Source organism: Eumetopias jubatus, unplaced genomic scaffold (genome assembly GCF_037043125.1).
Source record: "Eumetopias jubatus isolate StellerSeaLion01/CBP00866 unplaced genomic scaffold, mEumJub1_p1.0 scaffold_17, whole genome shotgun sequence".
NCBI classification, from domain to species: domain Eukaryota; kingdom Metazoa; phylum Chordata; class Mammalia; order Carnivora; family Otariidae; genus Eumetopias; species Eumetopias jubatus.
Window position 1 is genome coordinate 77699098 of NW_028274823.1, and position 22493 is coordinate 77721590.

At 39.1% G+C, this 22493-nt stretch overlaps 1 protein-coding gene across 1 annotated transcript in view; it reads left to right on the forward strand.

The window, feature by feature from the left end:
- RYR2 (ryanodine receptor 2) overlaps positions 1-22493 on the forward strand; it is a 424890-nt gene that overhangs the window by 107069 nt on the left and 295328 nt on the right. The window contains exons 14-20 of the mRNA XM_028104495.2: positions 5642-5760; positions 6100-6233; positions 7914-8155; positions 13025-13217; positions 15327-15543; positions 17308-17412; positions 20587-20690. Coding sequence (XP_027960296.2) covers positions 5642-5760; positions 6100-6233; positions 7914-8155; positions 13025-13217; positions 15327-15543; positions 17308-17412; positions 20587-20690 — 1114 coding nt within the window. The remainder of the gene's footprint in view (positions 1-5641; positions 5761-6099; positions 6234-7913; positions 8156-13024; positions 13218-15326; positions 15544-17307; positions 17413-20586; positions 20691-22493) is intronic.

Consider the following 22493-nt stretch of genomic DNA (forward strand, 5'->3'; position numbering starts at 1 on the left):
GCTCTACTTTTGTCTGTCTGTCTAACGTTCTGGTGTAATTTCCCCTGGATTTACTAATTTAACTATTTTGGTATCTAACTTTGATTTCATTTCTCCATAGTGATCAATAACATTTTCCCTGGATTTTCCTTATGATCAGTGTTGTCCATTCAGCATTTCTCTACCTTTCCCTGATGCAACGTTTTTAATCTCTGTATAAAAAGCCTAGTTGTCAGATTTCCCAGTTGATCCTTTTTTCTTTCATTTCGTTTGTCATTTGTATTATTCTGTTACAACCATAAAATAAGTGTTGATGCTTACATTGTGCTGCTCAGATCCAGGCCTTTTCCTAAAAGCTTTACATGTGTTAATTCCTCACAACATCTCCCCCCCCGGGGTAGGTAACATTATTAGAATTTGGTTTTAGAAATGGGGACACTGGAGCTCAGAGAAGTTAAGTAACTTGCCTAAAATCTGCCAGGACTCAAACGGGGCACACTGGCTTGCGACCATGGTTATAACCACTACGTAAGACAACAGGATAATAACAATACCTCTTACCATTATAGTTCCTCATTAAGCCTAGTAAATATCCAGGCTGTCAGTCCCCCTTCTGAAAGGATGACGGTCCGTGATATAGACAGGTCTGGACTGCGTGTTTCGTGTTCTGTGTTGTCATGTTATTTCTCAGTGCCTTTCCCCCCAGTCTTTTTACTTAAGTCACTTTATTTACGTTAATTATCCATGGCAAAAAATACAACTTTCCTTGTTTCCACTTGCCTTCGGTGAGCCCTGGGGATATGACTAATGAGGTCTGACCAAAAGATTAAGAAGGATTTTAACTGCTAGGTAGGGGAAAATGTAGAAATGCAACCTGTGATTTGGGTCATTTGGAATTCACAGTTTCTCTAATTGTGATTGTTTCTGACCCTGCAAGTGGGTACTGCAGTTCTGTGTGTTATCTGTACTGAGTCCCCAGTGTTTCTGTCACTGGGGGACAGTCTAATTCATACCTATTAGCACCCAGGTTGAAGCCTTCTGTTTGCTTGCCAATTACACTAAGAGGCTTCCCTGTTGAAATTGTCAGCTAAGGCCATGTGCTGCATCAGGGATTGTCCAGGATCATTACCCACACTCAGAGCAGAGATGTGGGAGTGGGGTCCTTTTCCAAAGCTGAATAACATCCATGTGTCCCTCTTGCAGTGAGAACTACATTCCCTCTAAACCTCGGTGTTCTGAGATTATTTTAATTTTGTTTTAGTTTTGCTAAACACTTGGAACCGTAGGTGAGAAAACAGTTTCTGGAGAGGAGATGTTGGCATTGTCTTCCAAGTCCATTGGTTTTCCTGAGATAATGGGAGTTCTGTCTCCACACTGGCTACCTGTGCCTGAGGGACTCCCTGCCTGGTTCTGTTCACTTCACTCGAAAGTGCAAGACTCACCAGTGAGCTTGTGTCTACTGGGGATGGGGCAAAATCCCTAGGCTAGATTCTTTCTGTTAATAAAGTCAGACCCAATAGAGCACTTCTGTTCTATGGCTTGCTTTCAGTTTTTCCACGTAAACCCTCAACCTTGGACAGCCCGGGGCATGCCCCACCACAGCACTTGGATGCTTCAATACCGTTAGGTTACTTCCAGACATTTTGTAAACACCCTCAGAGATTTTTCTTTGTCATGAGTCCTATAAATGATCCACAAAGTTACAGCCATAAAAGTTTTAAGGCAAAGAGCTAAATATTTCATGTATCTTATGTATAAAGGGCTTACACCATCAGTTTTGAATTTTGTACATGACCCCCACAGACAGACTAAAGCCCACAAAAATTCCTGTCATTCAGTGAGGAAATACTGGAACTAAGAAATATAAATTCTCCATCCGTGTTCTATCATATGACTTCTCTACCTTTAAAAAAATATTCTAATGTTAAAATTTCCAGACAGAAAATATGCCAATACTCGGTTGGCAAACATGAGGTGGGCCTCCGTAGGCCCAAGTGTGCTGGGTCACAAGGAGGCAGAATTCAACACATCTCTGCTCTCAAAGACTCACTCTCTAATAGGAGATTGAAATGAGCATACATGATTTTAACACAATGTGATCAATACTACCAAGAAAGAATAATTCATTCTAGGGCATTGGTTAAAACCCACCAAATGAGGTGACTTCCTGCCTTTGTAGGATGATTCAGATTTTGCAGCTTCCAAAGAGGGAAGCATATTTCAGTCTGAGAATAACATGTACAAAACATGGAAGGTGGGACAGAGCCAACAAGCTCCCACTTGGCCCTGGCAGGCCTTGATCGCTGATGACCCCACTGCCTAGAACAGTGCCCGTAGGTGCTTAATAAATATATCAGTGTCTTGTAAATGCATTAGCACCTAATTATATTTGTAATATGTACTTTGAAGTAAAAGTATATACTAACTGTTCTTTGTCAGAGGAGTTGGTGGGAGTTGAGGTGGTAAAGTAGTCGGGTTGGGTCATGTAGCAAAAGAGCTGATGTACCTTGCTCTGGGGAAGGGACTTGTACCTTGGATGTCCTGGGAAGCCATGGGAGCTTTCAAGTAAGGGGTGACATCAATTAAATGTGTGCTTTAGTTGGGGCGCCTGGGTGGCGCAGTCAGTTGAGTGGCTGGCTCTTTGTCATGATCTCAGGATCCTGGGCTCCAGCCCCGCGTTGGGCTCCATGCTCAGCACAAAGTCTGCTTCAGGATTCTCTCCCTCTCTCCCTCTGCCATTCCCCCAGCTCACTTGTACTCTCTCTCTCCCCCTAAAATAAATCTTAAAAAAAAAAAAAGAAAAATGGAAATAGAACTTCCTATTTTGTTGTCCTTTCTAAGAATATTTCTTATGGTAAAAGTAGTGCATACTCATTTCCTGGAATTCATCAAGTATTGGAAGAGAGGTATACTAATCCAGCAATAACCAGCACCAATATTCTGGTATACTAACTCCTGGTGTTTTGTGAAATACACATTTTATACACATAATATATTTTACATAGTTGCAATCATAATGTATATCCAATTGTGTGTCTACTCAGGAAAGTTTACATTATACATTGTGTTCTGCATGTTATTAAAATTTTCACTAAAATCATTTCTGTAAATTTATTAAAACATAAAATCAGGTTATACAGATTAACAAAATCTTGTTTTGTCTTACTAGTGTGTGTGTGTGTATGTGTTTGACAATTTATGTTCATAATTCATTCTGGTAATACTGTTAGGATCTACCAAGCTCAATTTATTCCTTGAGAATCTGGCAATAAGTGTTATGCACTATTTCCATCTCTGGGTCTTATTCAGTGTGTTTAGAATTGCCAGACCATCTTTGGTTAGATACTGACATTGTAATATTTAGTAAGCCGCCTTCCTCTGTTTCTTTTTTCACAGAAGAGTTTGAGACATATATTGGCATAATTTATACATACATATAATATAGTCAGTCTAGCCAGCCTTTATTTTTTTGGAGAATGAGTCTTTTGGTATTTCCAATTTATTTTCTTTTAGGAATTTCTAACCACCCACACAAAAATAGAAGTTTATTTGCTGTTTATTCCAACAGTTGAAAATAAAAATAGTTTTCTCTGACTTTTTACTCTCAGACTTAGAGGCAGTCAGTGCTTTTCAACTAAATGTTTATTTGTTGGATCTGATGTAGCAGCATTAAAGAAAAATGTTTTAATATGAAGTCCCAAACTCTGGAAGCCTTCTATTAAAGTAAGCTGAATATGGGAAAATCAGATTTATTTTCATATTTCGTATTGCCATTCTTGTGTTTTGTGATCGCTGTGCTGTTCATTTTCACAATCTAGTCAAATCTTTTCAGATATATTCACGTCTTTGAATGTTACTGGTTTTCATGTATATTTATTTACAAAGAGAATTTATTTTTCTTGTGGTCTTCTACTTCTTCATCTTTTGTCTTAATGGTTGTATCAACTCTGTAAGTAGAGATTGGCAATATTTTTTTGGAAAAGGCCAGATAGTGTTTTATGTTCTGTAGACCATAGGGCTGAGTGTTGTTGCAGCCACTCAGCTCTGCCTCTTTAATGTAAAAGCAACCGTAGATGAAATGGGAATGAATGAGCATTGCCTGGTACACAGTATAATTTTCATTTGCAAATACGGGCAGCTATAGTTGTGTTCTGCACTAATAGGTAACTGGGACAAAACAAAGACATCGGGATAAAATATGAGCAATCTATTAAAAATGCTTTTTCTTTTGTATTATTTTAGTTTATTTTAGCTAAGAATGAACGCATTTATTTCTCCATCTTTAATAGCAGAAGCATTTGGTTTAAGTACCCTTATATAAACATCTTTATCCATTAGCCTGTTGTATTCTTTTCTATCTTGGATTTTTTAATCAGCATGGGTTGTTGGAACACGGCAGTTAATTTCGAACTACACCAAAAATTAGCTCATTGTTTTGGGTATTTTTTTAAACAACTGTACATTCATACTTCACCAAATTATGTCGTCGGTAAAGAAATTAGCATTAATAGCCCCTGTTCTGTCATGGATTGGGATTTGGATCAAGTATTGATTGTGGCAACCATAGTGTGCCATTACTTATGTATTCTGGCCATTTGTACACCTGAGCACTTTTCCAAGAATGTGAACTCCATTGGAGATGTATAAACCTTTCTGCAGATTTCCCTCATGATACTTTGTAGCTCTCAGAGATCACATTTTCTGAATGTTATATCTAATTGCTACGAGTGGCCTGCACTCTCAGTAGACAAAGCAAGCTTTCTCAGAAACAATACATATGTACACATTCAGCTTTCCAAGTTCACACTAAAAATTCTGATGAAAATTATTTTCTATTCTCTCAAGCTTTAAGATAAGAAAGGGTATATTTCATTTTATCTTCTCTGATGGCTAATACTTTAAAATACCCCCATTCTTGGGGTGCCTGTGTGGCTCAGTTTGTTAAGCATCTGCTTCGGCTCAGGTCATGATCCCAGGGTCCTGGGATCGAGTTCCGCACTGGGCTCCCTGCTCTGCGGGGAGCCTGCTTTTGCTTGTGCACGTGAGCATGCACGCTCTCTCAAATAAGTAAATAAAATCTTGGGGAAAAAATACCCCCATTCGTCATCAGGTTTTCTAGGTTGTATATTTCTATATATTTTTGTATTATTCTCTATATTTCTCTTGTTTTGGAAACTAAGAAACATTTTATACCATTTACCTCTGGGAGAATGTAATGTTCTTTGTGGGTTAGGGTGCATTGTTGTAGGGTTATACTTTCAAACTGAGAAACTTCATAAGCTGGTCCTAACCTACTACCTGCCTGTCTTGTCCCCTACTTGCTCTGTACTCAAGGCACCACAGTTATGCATTCCATTCAAGACTTCACTCAGCCTCCTACCTCCCTAACTTTGCTGTCTGGAAAATGATCATGAATGTATTCTCTGAGGCTCGAGTTAGGGTTGCTTTCTTTCATACCTTCCCAGGCAGAGTTACCTGCTTACTCTGCTAACATTGCCTTTTCCTCCCATCACAAACATCACTTGTCCCCCTTTACAGTACCCTGTGACAAACACATCGAGGCCATAATAATTACATGTTGACCTAAAGGAACACCTAGAGAAAAAGGAAAGGCACTGATCATTGTAGACTCTCTGATCATATTTTCTTTCTTTATCTTTAGGTATTCTTGAAGTTTTACACTGTGTGCTAGTAGAAAGTCCAGAAGCTCTAAATATTATTAAGGAAGGACACATTAAATCCATAATCTCACTTTTAGACAAGCATGGAAGAAACCATAAGGTAAGGGAACCAATGTATTGCCATGGATGAATTCCGGGATAATTTTTAAATATATTTTTAAAATAAGATAACTTTTAAAAGGTGTGTCAAATGTGTCATGAGTGTTTCTCATTTCTTAATTACAGTCAGGTAATGCTGTTTGGTCCTTATTTGTAGCACCCTTGAGACACTGAGCAATTATCAGTTTGTATGTAAGAGAAACTTGGAAGATACGTGACCTCGTGGCTGTCCTGTTCACATGGCTGGGTCCGAGGGAACGTGTTCGCATTCACGAGAAGTGCGGGGATACTCAAATCTGAATAAGGGAATTAGTCGGCTGGAAGTGCTTTCTCTCTCCAGGTTCTCGACGTCTTGTGCTCTCTCTGTGTCTGCCATGGAGTCGCAGTCCGTTCTAACCAGCATCTCATCTGTGACAACCTGCTGCCAGGAAGAGACCTACTATTACAGACACGTCTTGTGAACCATGTCAGCAGGTAGACTCAGATAGACACTGTCACCAAATAGGTGGTGTAACAAGGAATTCATGTTCTGGCTCTGTAGTTAAGGCCTCCTGTGGTCCGCTTGTTTTATTAGGATATTTTACATACTACCCCAGCGAATAGTGTAGTTTTTGTATAAGTCGGATGGGGTAATAATAACAGTAGGTGAACCAAGCAGAATGTGCTTTTATCACAAGGCTGTAAGCTTTCATAGTCACATTCGTATGAGGTTGGCTTATCACTGACCTCTTCAGGAACAGGCTGACAATTTTACAGGGATACAGTTATATATAATTATGTTTTGTGCTTTCTTAGAATATAAATAAAAATGCTACCCTTCAATGCCAACTTCAAAGTGGTTGCTATGTATAATAAAAAAGTTGAATCAGAATGTCTAAGATATAATTTCCATAAAACAATAAAACTACATTTTTGGTTAGATAGCCCTTCCAAGGTATCAGACATTCCTTGAGTACTGTGTGCCCCGCCACTATTCTCTATGCTTTCCATGTATGCTACACTGTGTTTGCACTGGGTTCAACTAGTCCAACTAGGTACTATTATACACATTTTATTTTATTTTCAAGATTTTATTTATTTATTTGATAGAGACAGCGAGAGAGGGAACACAAGCAGGGGGAGTGGGAGAGGGAGAAGCAGGCTCCCTGTGGAGCAGGGAGCCTGATGCGGGGCTCGATCCCAGGACCCTGGGATCATGACCTGAGCCGAAGGCAGCCGCTTAACTGACTGAGCCACCCAGGTGCCCTATTATACACATTTTAAAGATTAAAATATTGGACTGGAAATGGAACTCAAGTCTAATGCCAGAGACTGGGCCCTTAAATACCAAGCCACGCTGCCTTCCTTATACCAAGTAGTATAATAAAAATAATACAGCTTATAATTAAGAAAATATTCTGCGCGATAGTAATAATTTTGAATATATTATATCTTGCAGCTATCCAGGAAGTAATCACTTCCTTACCCTGTTTTAAACAAAAGTGTAGGATTTGGTGTATATTTCTATATTGTGTTTTTTTAACCGGATTGATTTAAGACTTCCTGAATGGCTCTTTGTATAACAGACGTGCTGTTTTTGAGTGGTATTTCCTGAGACCTTCACTAATCCTAAGCGTTAACATAGGGTCTAAGTCCCTTAGAAACTAAATACAACTACCTAGAAATTCTTCTGCCGTCAGAGAGGCATTGAGAACAACAAAGCTGTTTATCACTCTGCTTCCTTTACTGATAAAGGAAGGCTCTTCAAAAGCCTTGTACCTTACCTGGCCCACAGCTTAGTTAGGAAAATGTCTGCATGTCCTGAATTAATGGTAACTCCATGAATTCTAAGGGCCCGTTATACTGAGTATCTCACCTTAAACATGATCAATGGTATAAAATATGCTGAAAAGCAGTTCAGAAAAAAATCATCTTAGGTCCCTGAGGGACATTGCCAAGTAATCGGAAAAGCAGACACCTGCCACTGAATGTTAACTGTAGGCTGGCTGTCACCGCCTACCGCCTCAGTGACTTAGTAATTTTGCAGTACTGAAGGAAAACAGATTTAATATATTGCATTTTGGAGAAACAGGACCGATGTTTGAAATAGACATAAATGAACACAACAGGAGGTTTGTCCTGAGTTTCTCATGTGCTCTTCCTATCTCTTTAAAGCATGAGACCCAATATTTTTCTGGGCGTCAGCGAAGGGTCGGCTCAGTATAAGAAGTGGTACTATGAGCTGATGGTGGACCACACGGAGCCATTCGTGACCGCTGAAGCCACCCACCTGCGGGTGGGCTGGGCTTCCACCGAAGGGTACTCTCCCTACCCGGGAGGCGGTGAGGAGTGGGGTGGAAATGGAGTTGGAGACGATCTCTTTTCCTACGGATTCGATGGCCTTCATCTCTGGTCAGGTCAGCACCATCTGCATCTTCCCCTGTGTGTGCGAAGGAAATCTGTTGCCCTTTCTCCGTGTTTCCAAAATCTATTTGCGCTACGTATATTCAGATACATTTATTCTTCAGAAATTTACTCTAGAAACGATGAGTGAGAATATTAAGTAAAAAGCAGAATTTCACTATGGGAAAAACAAAACTGTTACAATTATGGTACATTTCCAAAACACTGTATTGTTGATGAACAGTATGTTCGAAAAGTGGCATTTTTGATTCATAATAAACCGCAAAAAAAAAAAAAAACCAAAACAAAAAACACCAAATTTGTGTGTTTCCTACTTACTTGAACAGGTGTGTGTGAAGCTTTAGCTTCCAATATAAACACCAAAGAACAGATCCTGGAAAATAATTGGAAGAAATAGATTAAGTTCCATCTCCTAGTAGATAATGTAACCTTGGGAATTGGTCATTTGTGATGTGTATTGCGAGGTGTCAGTTTATTGTCAGATGACCCTTTATGTGGAACTGTTTAAAAATAAGTGTGTAGTTCATTTCACCAGCTATCAACCTGAACTTTGATAGTTGAGTATATATTAAGAATGAGTGATAGATGTAAAAATCATATCCTTTTCTCTAATTTAATAGAAGGTGCATTTTAGTTGGCTCCATTTAAAAGCTTAGTTCTTTTTTCTTTTTAATTTTATTTTATTATGTTAGTCACTATACAGTACATCATTAGTTTTTGATGTAATGATCCATGCTTTGTTGTTTTTGTATAACACTCAGTGCTCCATGCAGTACGTGCCCTCTTTAATACCCATCACCGGGCTAACCCATCCCCCCACCCCTCTCCCCTCTGACACCCTCAGTTTGTTTCTCAGAGTCCATAGTCTTGATGTAGCTGTTTCTTAGAAACCGGAATTCATCTGGATTCTGCAGACATACACTTGTGCTCATAAAACTGCTTTAGAATACAGTTCTCATATTATTTTGTGACATATTAAGCATAGAGAAAATATGGAAAATGTATGTATTTTTACATATAAAAAGCTGAAATCTGTCTCTTAGGGGGTACAAGAGATATTTGTTAATGCTTTAGAGGTCTGGTAGCTCATGAACGTTTTGAAAGTCAAATTGAATTAAATCTACGAGTTTAGTAATGGGTTTATAAATAAAAGCACTTCATGTTGTATTTTATCATTAATACTTACCGAATTTTTCCTTTATTCAGTGCTAGTAGCTAAGTAGTCAGGAGGAGATGAGGCTCCATTTTGGATTTTTCATCTAGCCATGGGGACATGTAGCTGGGGTCCAGGTAGGAGGGTGGCGTGTCTTATACACACTGTACTGTTCTGGCCAGACCAGAGTCAGAGAGCCTGTTCCCACAGTACAATTTTCCTACTGACTGAACAAAGGCAAAGAGCACTAACATCAGAAAGCCCAACAAACGTAAAGTAGAGGTAATGTCTCTTTTTATAATACATATTAATTCTCACCGTTCAGATTTTACTCTCTCTTCTCTTTACCTCCTACTATGGCCCCACGTGCCGTGGCTACTCAGGTGAATGAATGAAACATGTTAACTTGTTTTCCCATTACACAGAGATGAGGGGGAAGATTACTCTGATAAAATAATGCTGAATTGCCTCTAATTATTTTAACCATACCCACGCCACTTTTTTTTCATTTTTGCATTTAGTTTGAAGCTTTTTCTTTCAACTCGCTAAAAGAACCCAACACTCATGGAGTTGATCTGTATGTGTTACACTTTTTATTACAAGGTATCTGTTAAATAAAATAAGAACGAAAACAACAAAAATATTCAGTGAATCTATGAATATATCTCAGAAAGGAGGCTATGTTGTGGAATTCAGGAGAAAATCATTTGAAACTTTATATCAGGAGAAAATATTCAACTATATATATATTTTTTTAATGGCAAGAAAGTATGTACTGTGTCTTGCCTATAGTTGAAGGTATGGTCTCTCAAGCTACTGGGGTCTATCAGTCAGACAACAAAAAGAAGTAAGTGGCATCCACATTTTTTGGTAAGAAAGAAGTAAAACTTTCACTATTTGCAGTTGACGTGATACTATATGTAGAAAACCTGAGAGACTCCACCAAAAAGCTGCCAGAACTGATATAGGAATTCAGTAAAGTAGCAGGACACAAAATCAGTGTGCAGAAATCTGTTGCACTTCTATACACCAGTAATGAAGCAGCAGAAAGAATAAGAAAACAATCCCTTTTACAATTACACCAAAACCATAACATACTTAGGAGTAAACCTAACCAAAGAGGTGAAAGACCTGCACTCTGAAAACTATAAAACACTGATGAAAGAAACTGAAGATGACACAAAAAAATGGAAAGACATTCCATGTTCATGGATTAGAAGAGCCAATATTGTTAAAATGTCTATACTACACAAAACAAGCTACATATTTAATACAATCCCTAGCAAATGACAATAGCACTAGAATGAAAAAAATCCTAAAATTTATATGGAACCAGAAAAGACTCCAAATTGCCAAAAACAATTTTGAAGAAAAGCAAAGCTGGAAGTGTCAGAATTCCGAACTTCAAGCTCTATTACAAAGCTGTAGTAATCAAGACAGTATGGCACTGGCACACAAATAGACACATCGATCAATAGAATGGAATAAAAAAAATCCACAGTTATATGGCTGATTAATCTTTGACAAAGCAGGAAAGAATATTTGATGGGAAAAAGACAGTCTCTTCAGCAGATAGTGTTGGGGAAATTGGACAGCAACATGGAAAAGAATGAAACTGGACCACTTTCTTTTACCATACACAAAATTCAGAATGGATGAGAGACCTAAATGTGAGACCTGAAACCATAAAAATACTGGAAGAGGACACAGGCAGTAATTTCTCTGACATTGGCCATATTAAATGCTTTCCTAGTTTTAGATTCGTAGTCAACAAAGACAAAGCTAAATCAATTGGCTTCTGACTGATTTAACAAGGTCAGAGTCACAGTAATTCAGATAATTTTCTTGGGGGTCACTCTTCTGTTCTTTTTCTTTTTAATAGTTAAAGTAGAATTTAAATCTGTGATTTCTGGTATAAAGCACATTCTTTATCATTTAACCTGCTATAATTTAAGGGTGGTGATGTTTTTTGGAACGAGAACTGGGTTCACGAGCACAAGTTTTGAGCTTTGTCTTCACTTATTCTTTCCACTTTAAACTTTGCACAGTGTTGCTACATTGTCTTCTCTGCAAAGGCAGAACTCGATTTTGGGCATCCAAGTTCCAAGTGTTTGTAAGGGAGGGCCAAAAGTGTGAAAAATCTTGGTGCTTTGAGAGCATTTAAATATGGAAGTGTGGAGGAATGTCCTAGAACAGTAGAAGCGAAAGATGGGTACAGATTTCTAATCCAGGAGTGATAAATCACACTGTTGCTGTCTTCCTTTATGGCTAGTACAGAGAACAGGAATGTAGTTGTTATCTGGATGTGATCGGTTTGCATAAATGTGACCTGAAAATGCTTCTAATTGGATTCAACGGTGTGCACATACCACTGAAATTGTGAACCTGAGGTTGTTCACTAGTGATCCTGTGTGTTTCAGGCATCACAAGAGAGTTTGCCATGGTGGTTTTTAGTCCTTAGCATTAGCATAATAATGTCCCTCAGACTGAGCAGTATATTTGGAGTGTATCAATATCTGTATAATAACATTTTTATTAGCTATAGTTCTTGATACAAACAAAGGTATAGACCTTTTTATGTGAGTTGCATTGCTTTTATATGATTTTTTTAAAAAGCCATCTTTATTCAGGGAATTTTAGAAGTCCTACTTGATAATGAATTTATTGCTTGCAGATTTGAATATTGATAAAATAAAACTGACACATTTTAAAAAGTAGATATGCTCTACCACTGGCATTTCAGATATGCTGTTGGTAAAAATTTTGGCATGCTAGAAATTTTAAAAAGGTCTTATAAAAATGCAAATCTTGTACCGTGAAATCTATCTCTGTCTTTGCTCAAATTGAGAAAGTCTGTATGCATTTGTGAGCATGTGTTTGAGAGAGCCTTACCTTCATGTCTTCCAGTATGTCCACAGAGACTAATTAGCAAAGGAGTTTTGACATAGTCAAGAATGAGCGTAGGCCACAGGTTGGCCGGGGCAAGAAATGACATTTATCAAATAATCCTTGTCACACCTCAGCTCGTATCCTGCTGTTCTCAGGAAGCCAACCAAGATCTTGTGTGAAATAAACTGTAAAGCAAACCAGTTGGCATGCATTTGCCTCTTAGCAAACAATGCACTAATGAACACATTTTCTGCTTTCCTTATCCCTATTATTTTTATTTTATAAAACAAAGGCGACTGTATATTTGGAAAGGGTCCTGACGTGCAAGCCCTGCTGTGTCCGAGACTCTGTGTTCTTTTAAACCATTAATTTAATCATCATAACGACTCTGCAAGGTGATGGCATTTGGCTTCCAAGAAATCAAGGTTTAGAGAAGTTATGTAATTTGCTGATGGTCATCCAAGTAGTAGGTGGTAAAGCATCTGTTGGAACTCAAGTCTCTCCCTCAAGATTTCTCTCTGACATCATTATATTATCGGCTTCAGCTGATTTGTGCATCAAATGCCATCCTTCTCCAAGCAGAAGTTCCTCTGCATATCAGAAGGTCCATTTTACAATAAAGAGAGGGGCATGGCTTCTGAAAATAAAAAAAAAAAAGTTTTTGGACAAAGGATTTAACATATAGCATTAGTATGCATTCAAGATTTATTCTCTTCCAGTATTGTGCATTGATTTGTCAGTACCTAGTCAGATCTTTGCCTCTGAAGATGATTCTGTGAGGGAAAAAAAAATCACCGTCCTTACTGTTTTTCCTCTATAGGCTGTATTGCTCGTACTGTAAGCTCACCAAACCAGCATCTGCTGAGAACTGATGACGTCATCAGTTGCTGTCTAGATCTGAGTGCCCCGAGCATCTCGTTCCGAATTAACGGACAACCTGTTCAAGGAATGTTTGAGAATTTCAACATTGATGGCCTCTTCTTTCCAGTTGTTAGTTTCTCTGCAGGAATAAAGTTAGTATTTCTATGTGTTGTGGTCTGTGTCCCGTCTGACTTCTTATACTTTCACAGAACACTTGGCACTGCCATGCCTCATGCCCTGCTAACCTTCTACCTCACTCCTGGGCATCTGTGCCCAGGGCATTTCTTTGGAGGAAGAGGTAAGATTCACCCAAGAGAGGCATCTTGGGAGGCTGAACGCTTTGTCCACCTGTTCTAGCGTTTAGACGGGGCAGTCGGCTAACCCTGCCCCAAATCCGTGTCCTGAAATATTTCAAGCCCATTTCAGTTTACTTCTTTATTTAATAAGGGAAATGAACAGCACTGCATAAGAAAATACCGTCTTTTCTTTGTATTTCATTAATTTTCCTTTTCTTGTCATCATATTTCCCCACCCCACTCCAAACCTCCTCATCTTTACAGAAACTGAATGGATTTTTTTTTTTTGGTTGCTGTTCATCAGGTCAAGCTATCGCCTCTCTGTGTTACCCTCTCTCTGTTGTACTTGTAAATTATCCACTGTGAACAGCTGGGTGAAGAGGGTTTCCTCTAACCTTTTGCTTTCTTGCTGTTAGCAGATGGAAATAGATGAATGATAATTCTTTGGAGTTCTACAAAGAGAACTTTTTTTTTAAAGATTTATTTATTTGACACAGAGAGAGAGACAGCGAGAGAGGGAACACAGGCAGGGGGAGTGGGAGAGGGAGAAGCAGGCTCCCCGCTGAGCAGGGAGCCCGATGCGGGGCTCGATCCCAGGACCGTGGGATCATGGCCTGAGCCGAAGGCAGATGCCTAACCGACTGAGCCACCCAGGCGCCCCCAGAACTTTTTTTTTTTAATTTTATTTACTTGAGAGAGAATGAGAGGGGGGAGGGTCAGAGGGAGAAGCAGACTCCCCGCTGAGCAGGGAGCCCGATGTGGGACTCCATCCCGGGACTCCAGGATCATGACCCGAGCCGATCATGACCTTAAGCAAAGCCAGTTGCTTAACCAACTGAGCCACCCAGGCGCCCCTATAAAGAGAACTTTAACAAGCGATGGTCTGTTGCGATAAGGGACTACGCTGTCACATATGAAAATGTGCATGTAGCTACCTCAGGAGAGTGGATCCCTTATTAAGACTGGCCATCACGTTACTCTGGTTATTTTTCCCATTATAATTCTATTCATATGAATAATTCATGGTTATAGAAGCACCAGATTGAAGAGGGGACAGAGAAAGCATGAAGTATTAGCTCTCCATGCACCAATGACCTTTTCTGTTCTGTTTATACAAATTATATTTCTTTCTACAAGCCTCTGGAATGTTTTAAAATTTTTGTTTTCCTCGTTTTTTGCTCTTTGCCTTTTATTTTATTCGCTTTATTATTATTGCTATTATTTTTGGCCTGAAAATGAACCACAAATTAGAAAAAGAATTGCAAGGAAAATGAAAATCTGATTTTATTTTTGTAAGCAGAGGGCCTGTGAAATCAGTATTGTTTAGCTGTGTTTCAAAAAGCATTGTTCAATGGAACTTGTTTTAAATTATTTTTAATTAAAGGACTTTGATATATAAAAGACTTTAGTAAGGGTTTTTGGGGGTTTTCTTTTTGTCTTTGAAGAAGAAATAAGGTGACCTTCTTTCTTCTGCAAAGTATCATTTGAGTTCTCTTTAAGGAATTTCACTGGGAAGTTGGACATTGGAAAGTGACTGTTGTTTCTTTTTATCAGACCTCATGCAGTCCTGTAATTTTAAGTATGTAGATATTTAGATAATGTCTGCTCTTTCTCTGTTGACTCTTTGCGCCCCCTGGAGACATTAAATGAGCAATTACTGTGCACAGGTATTAGGTATTTCTCCTATAGGAATATGATGCATGTGCTTTTGCTGTTTCTCCAGTGAGTGGTAAGTTTTCTCGGATCCATCAATGTAACGTAATCAGCTTATTCTCTCATCCTGTTTTACTTTTGTGCTTAGAGGTTCTTAGGCTCCAAGGTGTCTACACTCTGATGGTACTCGGGGGAAAATGTGGCTTCTGATAAAGTTCATTTTGTGCTAATCATTTATTCCCTGTGTTTTGTTGATTGGGGAACTTTCAGTACACGAGAGCTATACCTGACCCTGACATGCATCCCTTTTAGGGTACGCTTTCTGCTCGGGGGGAGACACGGAGAATTTAAATTCCTCCCGCCACCTGGGTATGCTCCTTGTTACGAAGCTGTTCTGCCAAAAGAAAAGTTGAAAGTGGAGCACAGCCGAGAGTACAAGCAAGAAAGAACTTACACACGAGACCTCCTGGGCCCCACAGTCTCCCTGACGCAGGCCGCCTTCACGCCAATCCCCGTGGATACCAGCCAGGTACCCAGAGCACCTGTACTGTCATGCTCTTGTGCCGTTGTTCTGATGGGCAGTGGCTTTTGGACTCTTTGAACCACGGCGCACGGGAACCCATCTGACAGTCAAACAGTTTATATGCAGAATCGAAGAAAGTTTCGTAAAATAATGCTTACCTTTGTCAGAGCCACTCACCTATTTTGTAGTCAATTCTATTCTGTTTTTTAAAGAGTGATCTCAAGCCACTACACTGATTTCATGATGCACTAATATGGGTCACAATTGGAGGTAATGCATACTAATTTTAGGGTGCACTTTTTACCTACGGTGGAGGTGGACATGGAGTTTAGTTCTTCAGTCATGTAGATACACTATTATTTCGAAGCAATTTAACTGACCTTTATCTTAAGTAGAGATTGAGATCCTGGACTCTAGAGTCAAGAGTGCTTGGGGTCAATTGCCTACTTGGGGACCTTGAGGAAGTCGCTCCTCTTGTGAATTGGGATGCTAAGAGTATGTTTGACAGAGTTAATAAATAACACATTAGCATGACACTTTGCAAACAGGCACACGAGAAATGTGAATCCTTATTCTTTTCTGTTTCATAGATGTGAACACATCTTGACGTTGACAATGAATTAAATAAATAATTGCTTTATCTTGATGCTGAAGTAACTTCAGTAAGGTTGGTTATGCAAAGTTTGTGAAGATCCATGAGATTGCCTCTAAAGTCTGAAGTAGAGTTAATACCAGGCCTCAGAAGGTTCAGTTGTTGAGCAAAACTTGTTTAGCGCCTTGAATTCTGTTTTCTGTCTCATCATGCTGGCCTTGAAATTATTGAGGGCAAGAAGCAAGCTTTGTTCATGGCTAAAATTCAGTGTGGTGTTCCTTGCTGCAGGATGGCAGGATATGTGTGGTGCTACCCCAGTTTAGTAGTAAACATGATTAGGAGGCTAGAAATGGATTGGGATGGACGATTGGATTATGCATTGGGAGCGCATTGAGGATTTCCTATGTTGTAGATTATCTCTACCATTGTGGGGAAAGGGAGCAGTGATAGCCTGCTCCCTGGGGAAACTGTCTCGTCAGTGAACGCTGTAGGCAGTCACCTGCTCTATGTTTGTGGAGGGACTGGCTGTGGGGTGACACCTAAGTGCATTGCCAAACACGAACAACCAACCCCTGACCTTGAAAACCATTCATGTTCTTTATGAAGAAGTCATTAAACTTCCTCTTTTGAATGAGAACATGTAAAGATTGTTTTCCCTAGAAGCTTATTCTTGGAAACCACTAGAAATAACAGCAGAGTCAAGGGAAAAGCATAAATCACTGCAAATATTTACAGGCTCAAAGAGCCAGTGGATTATCCTTTGGTCACTGAATTGCCTTCATTCTGGCCTATGTGTAATAGCCAGTTAGTTTAAGAACTTTGGGGTGATTTCTCTTTTTAAGTGATGCACGCTCTGGTGCTTACATCCCACATCCATGAAGGCATTGTTCTTAATGGTGACTGTCCCCACCAACACCCGTGTTTTCCTTCTTCCCAACTTTTGTTCATAAATTCACTTGGAAACTAAGCTGTCCCACCAAAAAGTCCGCAAATTACCTAAACAATTTTTAGATATACCTCGTTATATATTTATAACTACATTAGAAGGGTTAGAATCTAGTTATATTATTAACATTTTAATGGTTTACAATGGTTTTATTTGTTTCAATTCACAGTGAGGACAATTAGCATGGTTTTATTGCATTTGTTTCTGATGTGTGTTTTCTTTCTTATTTTAGATCGTGTTACCTCCTCACCTAGAGAGAATAAGAGAAAAACTGGCCGAGAATATCCATGAACTCTGGGTTATGAATAAAATTGAACTTGGCTGGCAGTACGGTCCGGTACGTAATCTTGAAATTTATTTTCAGATTTGTTAATACATCTTTCTAAAAACATAACCTTTTCTCACTCATCCTGCTATTTGGCAACCTGAATCAATTAGATTGATTTTTTTTTCCCCTACACGTGAGTTTTTGTTCAGTTTTTCTTTACAAGAGGGAATGACATTATTGTCATGTTTGTTGAAGGATGGCTCAGTTGACTAGACAATTGAAAAGTTGTCATTCTCGAGGCTGAGAGTTATATTTTTAAATCAAAGTTAATATATACAGACAATAGGCATTGACTTGTAAGCCCCTGAGGAAAAAAGAAACTCACTGAAATTGAAAGTGAAAGCTGAAAATGGAAAGAAATGAGTCATTTTCCTTTTCCTTTATCTGGTGCTTTGCTTCTTTTAGTCTTAACTGTGTGTAGCAGTCCCTACAGGTCCTGTGGGCTGAGGGCCGCAGTTGGTTTCATAGGTGGAAGACAGACTGAGATATAATGATTGGATATATTTCCAAATTATTATTTAAAGATCTTAGGGGGCACCTGGGTGGCTCAATTGGTTAAGCATCTGACTCTTGATTTCAGGTCAGGTCATGATCTCAGGGTCGTGGGATCGAGCCCCATGTCAGGCTCCATGCTCAGCAGGGAATTTGCTTGAAATTCTATCTCTTCCCTCTCCCTCTGCACCGCCCCCCCCCCCGACCACACCATGCTTGCTCTCTCGCTCACTCTCTCTCAGATAAATAAATAAATAAATAAAATCTTCAAAAAAAAAATAAAGATCTTAGTTTATGGTTTGTCAATAAAATTTATATTAAAAAAAATTCCTATGTAATTCAGTGTATCATACACCTATTTTTGGCAGGACTGTGGCAATACTTTTATTTTTATAATATTATTAGTCTAGGTAGCCCAAAGTTTCTAACACTTTCTTATATTTGACTGAATGTAGAAATGAGTGCATTCACCCTCTCCTAGTTTATTGCATTGAGCTTTAAATACAGAACATTTTTTATTAGTGCTAGTGGTGAATACCATATGATACCCCACACTACTTCCTCACGTTTATATATTTATTTAGAGCTTTCCATTTTCACATACACTCTATCAGGTTATTGGGTTAAATTTTCATAACAGCACACAGGGCTGTTATTTCAGTTTTGCTGGTGATGACATCTCTGAGAGTTGGGCCTTGACAGTTGCAGAGCTCATGAGGAGCTAGCACTGGGATCCAGACTTTCTAGCTTTTACTCTAGAACTGTTTTCACTGTAAGACTTGCCAATGCTCTTCGAGTGACCGAGGTGGGAGACGGCAAGAGTTTCACAAATGTGTGCCTGGCAGTGGGGAAGGGGAAACATGATTGCGAGACATGTTTTAGAGTTCACGTTTAGGGTATGGCGAAGAGAGGGAGGGAAATCTGCACAAGTTTCTGGTTTTTGCTTGGACACCCAAGAGCACAGTGGTGTCCATGATTCTCCCATGTAGAGAAGAGAGGCGAAGTGGACATTACATAAATGGGGAGTAGATTATTTCAGGACTTGGACCACCTTCATTTCTACTTTGATGTTTAGAATTCAGAGTGAAATTTTGTAATTCTAGATTTCACTTATGGATCTACCCATTAAGTACGTATGATTTATGCTTTTGTGTAAGTCCTGTTCAATTGTAAAGATCACCAGGAAGAAGAAATAATATGTTATTTTTAACTTAGCGATGACCTGAAGAGTTTAAAAAAAGTTCTTGGCGGGGCGCCTGGGTGGCTCAGTCGTTAAGTGTCTGCCTTCAGCTCAGGTCATGGTCCCAGGGTCCTGGCTTCAAGCCCCACATCGGGCTCCCTGCTCAGTGGGAAGCCTGCTTCTCTCTTCCCCAGTTCCCCACTTGTGCTCCCTCTCTCTCGCTGTGTCTCTCTCTGTCAAATAAATAAATAAATATTTTTAAAGGTTTTTATTTTTTATTTTTTTTAAGATTTTATTTATTTATTAGAGAGAGACAATGAGAGAGAGAACGCGAGAGGGGGGAGGGTCAGAGGGAGAAGCAGACTCCCCGCTGAGCAGGGAGCCCGATGCGGGGCTCGATCCTGGGACTCCAGGATCATGACCTGAGCCAAAGGCAGTCGCTTAACCAACTGAGCCACCCAGGCGCCCCTGAATAAATAAATTCTTAAAAAAAAAATAAAAGTAAAAAGTCCTTGCTTAGGTTTGCGCACTTTTTAGGTGGCATTTCCAGAACCTGGGCTGTCATCTGGGAGCTACCACATGGTAATGCTGTGTCATTTAGGACTCCAAGAAGATAGTCTATCTACTAGTGCAAGGATCTAGAACATCTTTCTCATTAATTCATTCCTAAAATCTTGGATTTTGTTTACTCTGATGGCTGGCTAATATACACTTTGAAGGATTAGTATGAAAAGTGCCTGAATGAGGCTAACTGACTTTTGTTAAGGTAAAGGAATAATTTGTAATATCTGCAAGTTACAGTGGGTGAAATGCACAGCTGGAACCCCTGCAAAGACCTTAGATCAGTCACGTTGTCGATGGACATCCCTAGTCCGTTTGGCTCTAAACACATAAAATTACTACACATTAAAACTAAGTCAGCACTACACCTTTCTTATGTAGACTTCATTTCAATACCTGAAACATTTGTTGAGTGCCTACCATGTATTAGGCATGTTCTGGGTGCTGGGAATACATCAAAGAAGAAAAGAGAACAAAATCCCTCTTTTCTTTGGTCTTACATGTTAGTGCTAGGAAATAGACCCTAAACCAATAAGGGTCTGGTTCTGCCAGCAGGTGGAATTTGTTACGGAAGAAAATGAAAGTGTAGGGTGAGTGGGCAGTTGGCCATATTGGGAAGGGAACAGGATGAACCTGGTTGAGGAAGTAAGATTTAAGCAAATGCTGGAGGGGGCTGGAGGGTAAGCTTGCAGGTGTCGGGGTAGAGCAGGCATGGGCCCTGGGGCCAGGAACTGTACTGAACAGAACAGGGGGCCCAGATGATGCCCGGTTTTACCACTGACCGCAAACATTAGCGTGCCTGGGGCTTAACAGGGACAGCTTTGCTGGGGTGGTAAGCTGAGCCTTCCTTCTTGCTTTTCCCCTTCATTTTCCTGCCACGCAGTTGGATTGCCATTGCTGGTATCTGAAATTGGAGATTTTTATTATGAGGATTTTCTGTCCTGTTTCAGGTTAGAGATGACAATAAGAGACAACACCCATGTCTGGTGGAATTCTCCAAGCTGCCTGAACAGGAACGCAATTACAACTTACAGATGTCGCTTGAGACCCTGAAGTGAGTTTCTTAACTTTTCCTATTTTCTGATCTGCCTGACCTCAAACAAACAAGGTATCAATACACTTTAATTCAGTTAGAATTAAATTAACTCAGAACTTTTCATAATGCACAGGTGGACTGGATCACTGTTTGTTGGGAATTAGACTTTTGACCCTGCTATTTTATATCTTTATGCTTTATAAAATATTTACCAAAGAGTGTTCTATGGATATTTTGGGTATTACAGAATACGAGGGTTCTTTGATCAGATGAAATGCTGTTTGCAGTGTGGGCCAGGGACCAGGTCTGTTCACAAATTGCTTTTGATTTGTGACAACGTAAGTAAAGATACTAATAGTAAGTGTTGAAAAACTTTTATACCAATTTAAGGGAACAATTTTATGTCTTATTGTATCTCATAATTTATAAAATGTAGGCTTATATTTTATATGTCTTCATTTAAAAATTTTAATTTTCTCTAACAAGTTTTATTGTATTTTATCAGAGAATCAGACCACAATAGGCTGGAAATTAAAAGAAAATTGGCCCTTCATCACAGATAGTTTGAGAAACACTGCTCTAATATATTTTAAAGATGCTGAGTTAAAACAATTGTTTATTTTACTGATGGATTTTTTTAGTGCTGTGAATCTCTAAAATGGGATGGAATCCGTTTACCATCTTTTTTTTTTTTTTTCTTCCAGAGAGTACCTTGTTTTTACCACACCATCTTTTTTTTTCCGGGGTGGGGGGGCTCTGCCAGAGAAACACATGTTGAGAAAAGCTGCCTTAGGCAATTTGCATGTTATCTTTAAAGGCAGATATGCTTTTCAGTGACACTGTCAATTGTGTTCAGGAAATTTGCCACTTAACCATTGCAAATGAAAGAATGAGGTGGGGTAAAATGAAGGAAAGTAATTTTAAATTTTAATATAAAAAGTTTATAAAAGGGGCACCTAGGTGGCTCAGTTAGTTAAGCATCTGACTCTTGATTTTGACTCAGGTCATGATCTCAGGGCATGGAGCCTGCATAAGAGTCTCTCCCTCTCCGTCTGCCCCTCTAGCTCTCTCTCCCTCTCAAAAGAAAAGAAAAGTTCAGAAAATATTTTTAAGAAGACTATCATGTTTCTTTAATTGCTTTTCTATCCTTGGTGGCCTCTAGAACTAGATTTATTCAAATAGGCCACTTACCCTAATGCATGTTTATATTAGGCTTATATACTTGTGAACATTTTTGTTTCAGTTTTGTTAAGAATAAGCAGTTACTTCCTTGAAGTGATTTTACCAAGGACTCAGATCATAAAACTTCACCATTGTGTCAAACTCTAGGTTTTGGGTTCAGGGGTATTTCTTCAAAGATGTGATTGTAATAATCATTACGGAAATTAACATTTTGGGCATAGAATGAGTTTAGGTTCTACTAGTAATTTAAAAGGAAAGGGAAATATATACAAATCAAGTAAATTGAGAACCTCCCAGAGATAAAAACTGACAGAGCTTGTCTGTGATGAAGAATGCGTAATGCATGGCTATGACCTGTGTACCTCGTGTTTAGGATCCCCTGCCTCCCTTTGCATCCTTGATGAGGGGCTTGTACATTTCAATAAGGGATTCACGCAGCTCACCATTTGCTCATCTTTTTCAATGAAATGTTTTATTGAAAGGTCTAAGATAATTTAGCTAAATTTGTAGTACTTTCCCTATAGTTTTAGTGATTGACAACTAGCCAGCTATTGCAAAGGACAGATCCCAGGAAGCGATGAAGTGGAGAAAATTCTGTATTTGCATAGTGTGTGGATTCTGACTGCATGTAATCTGATC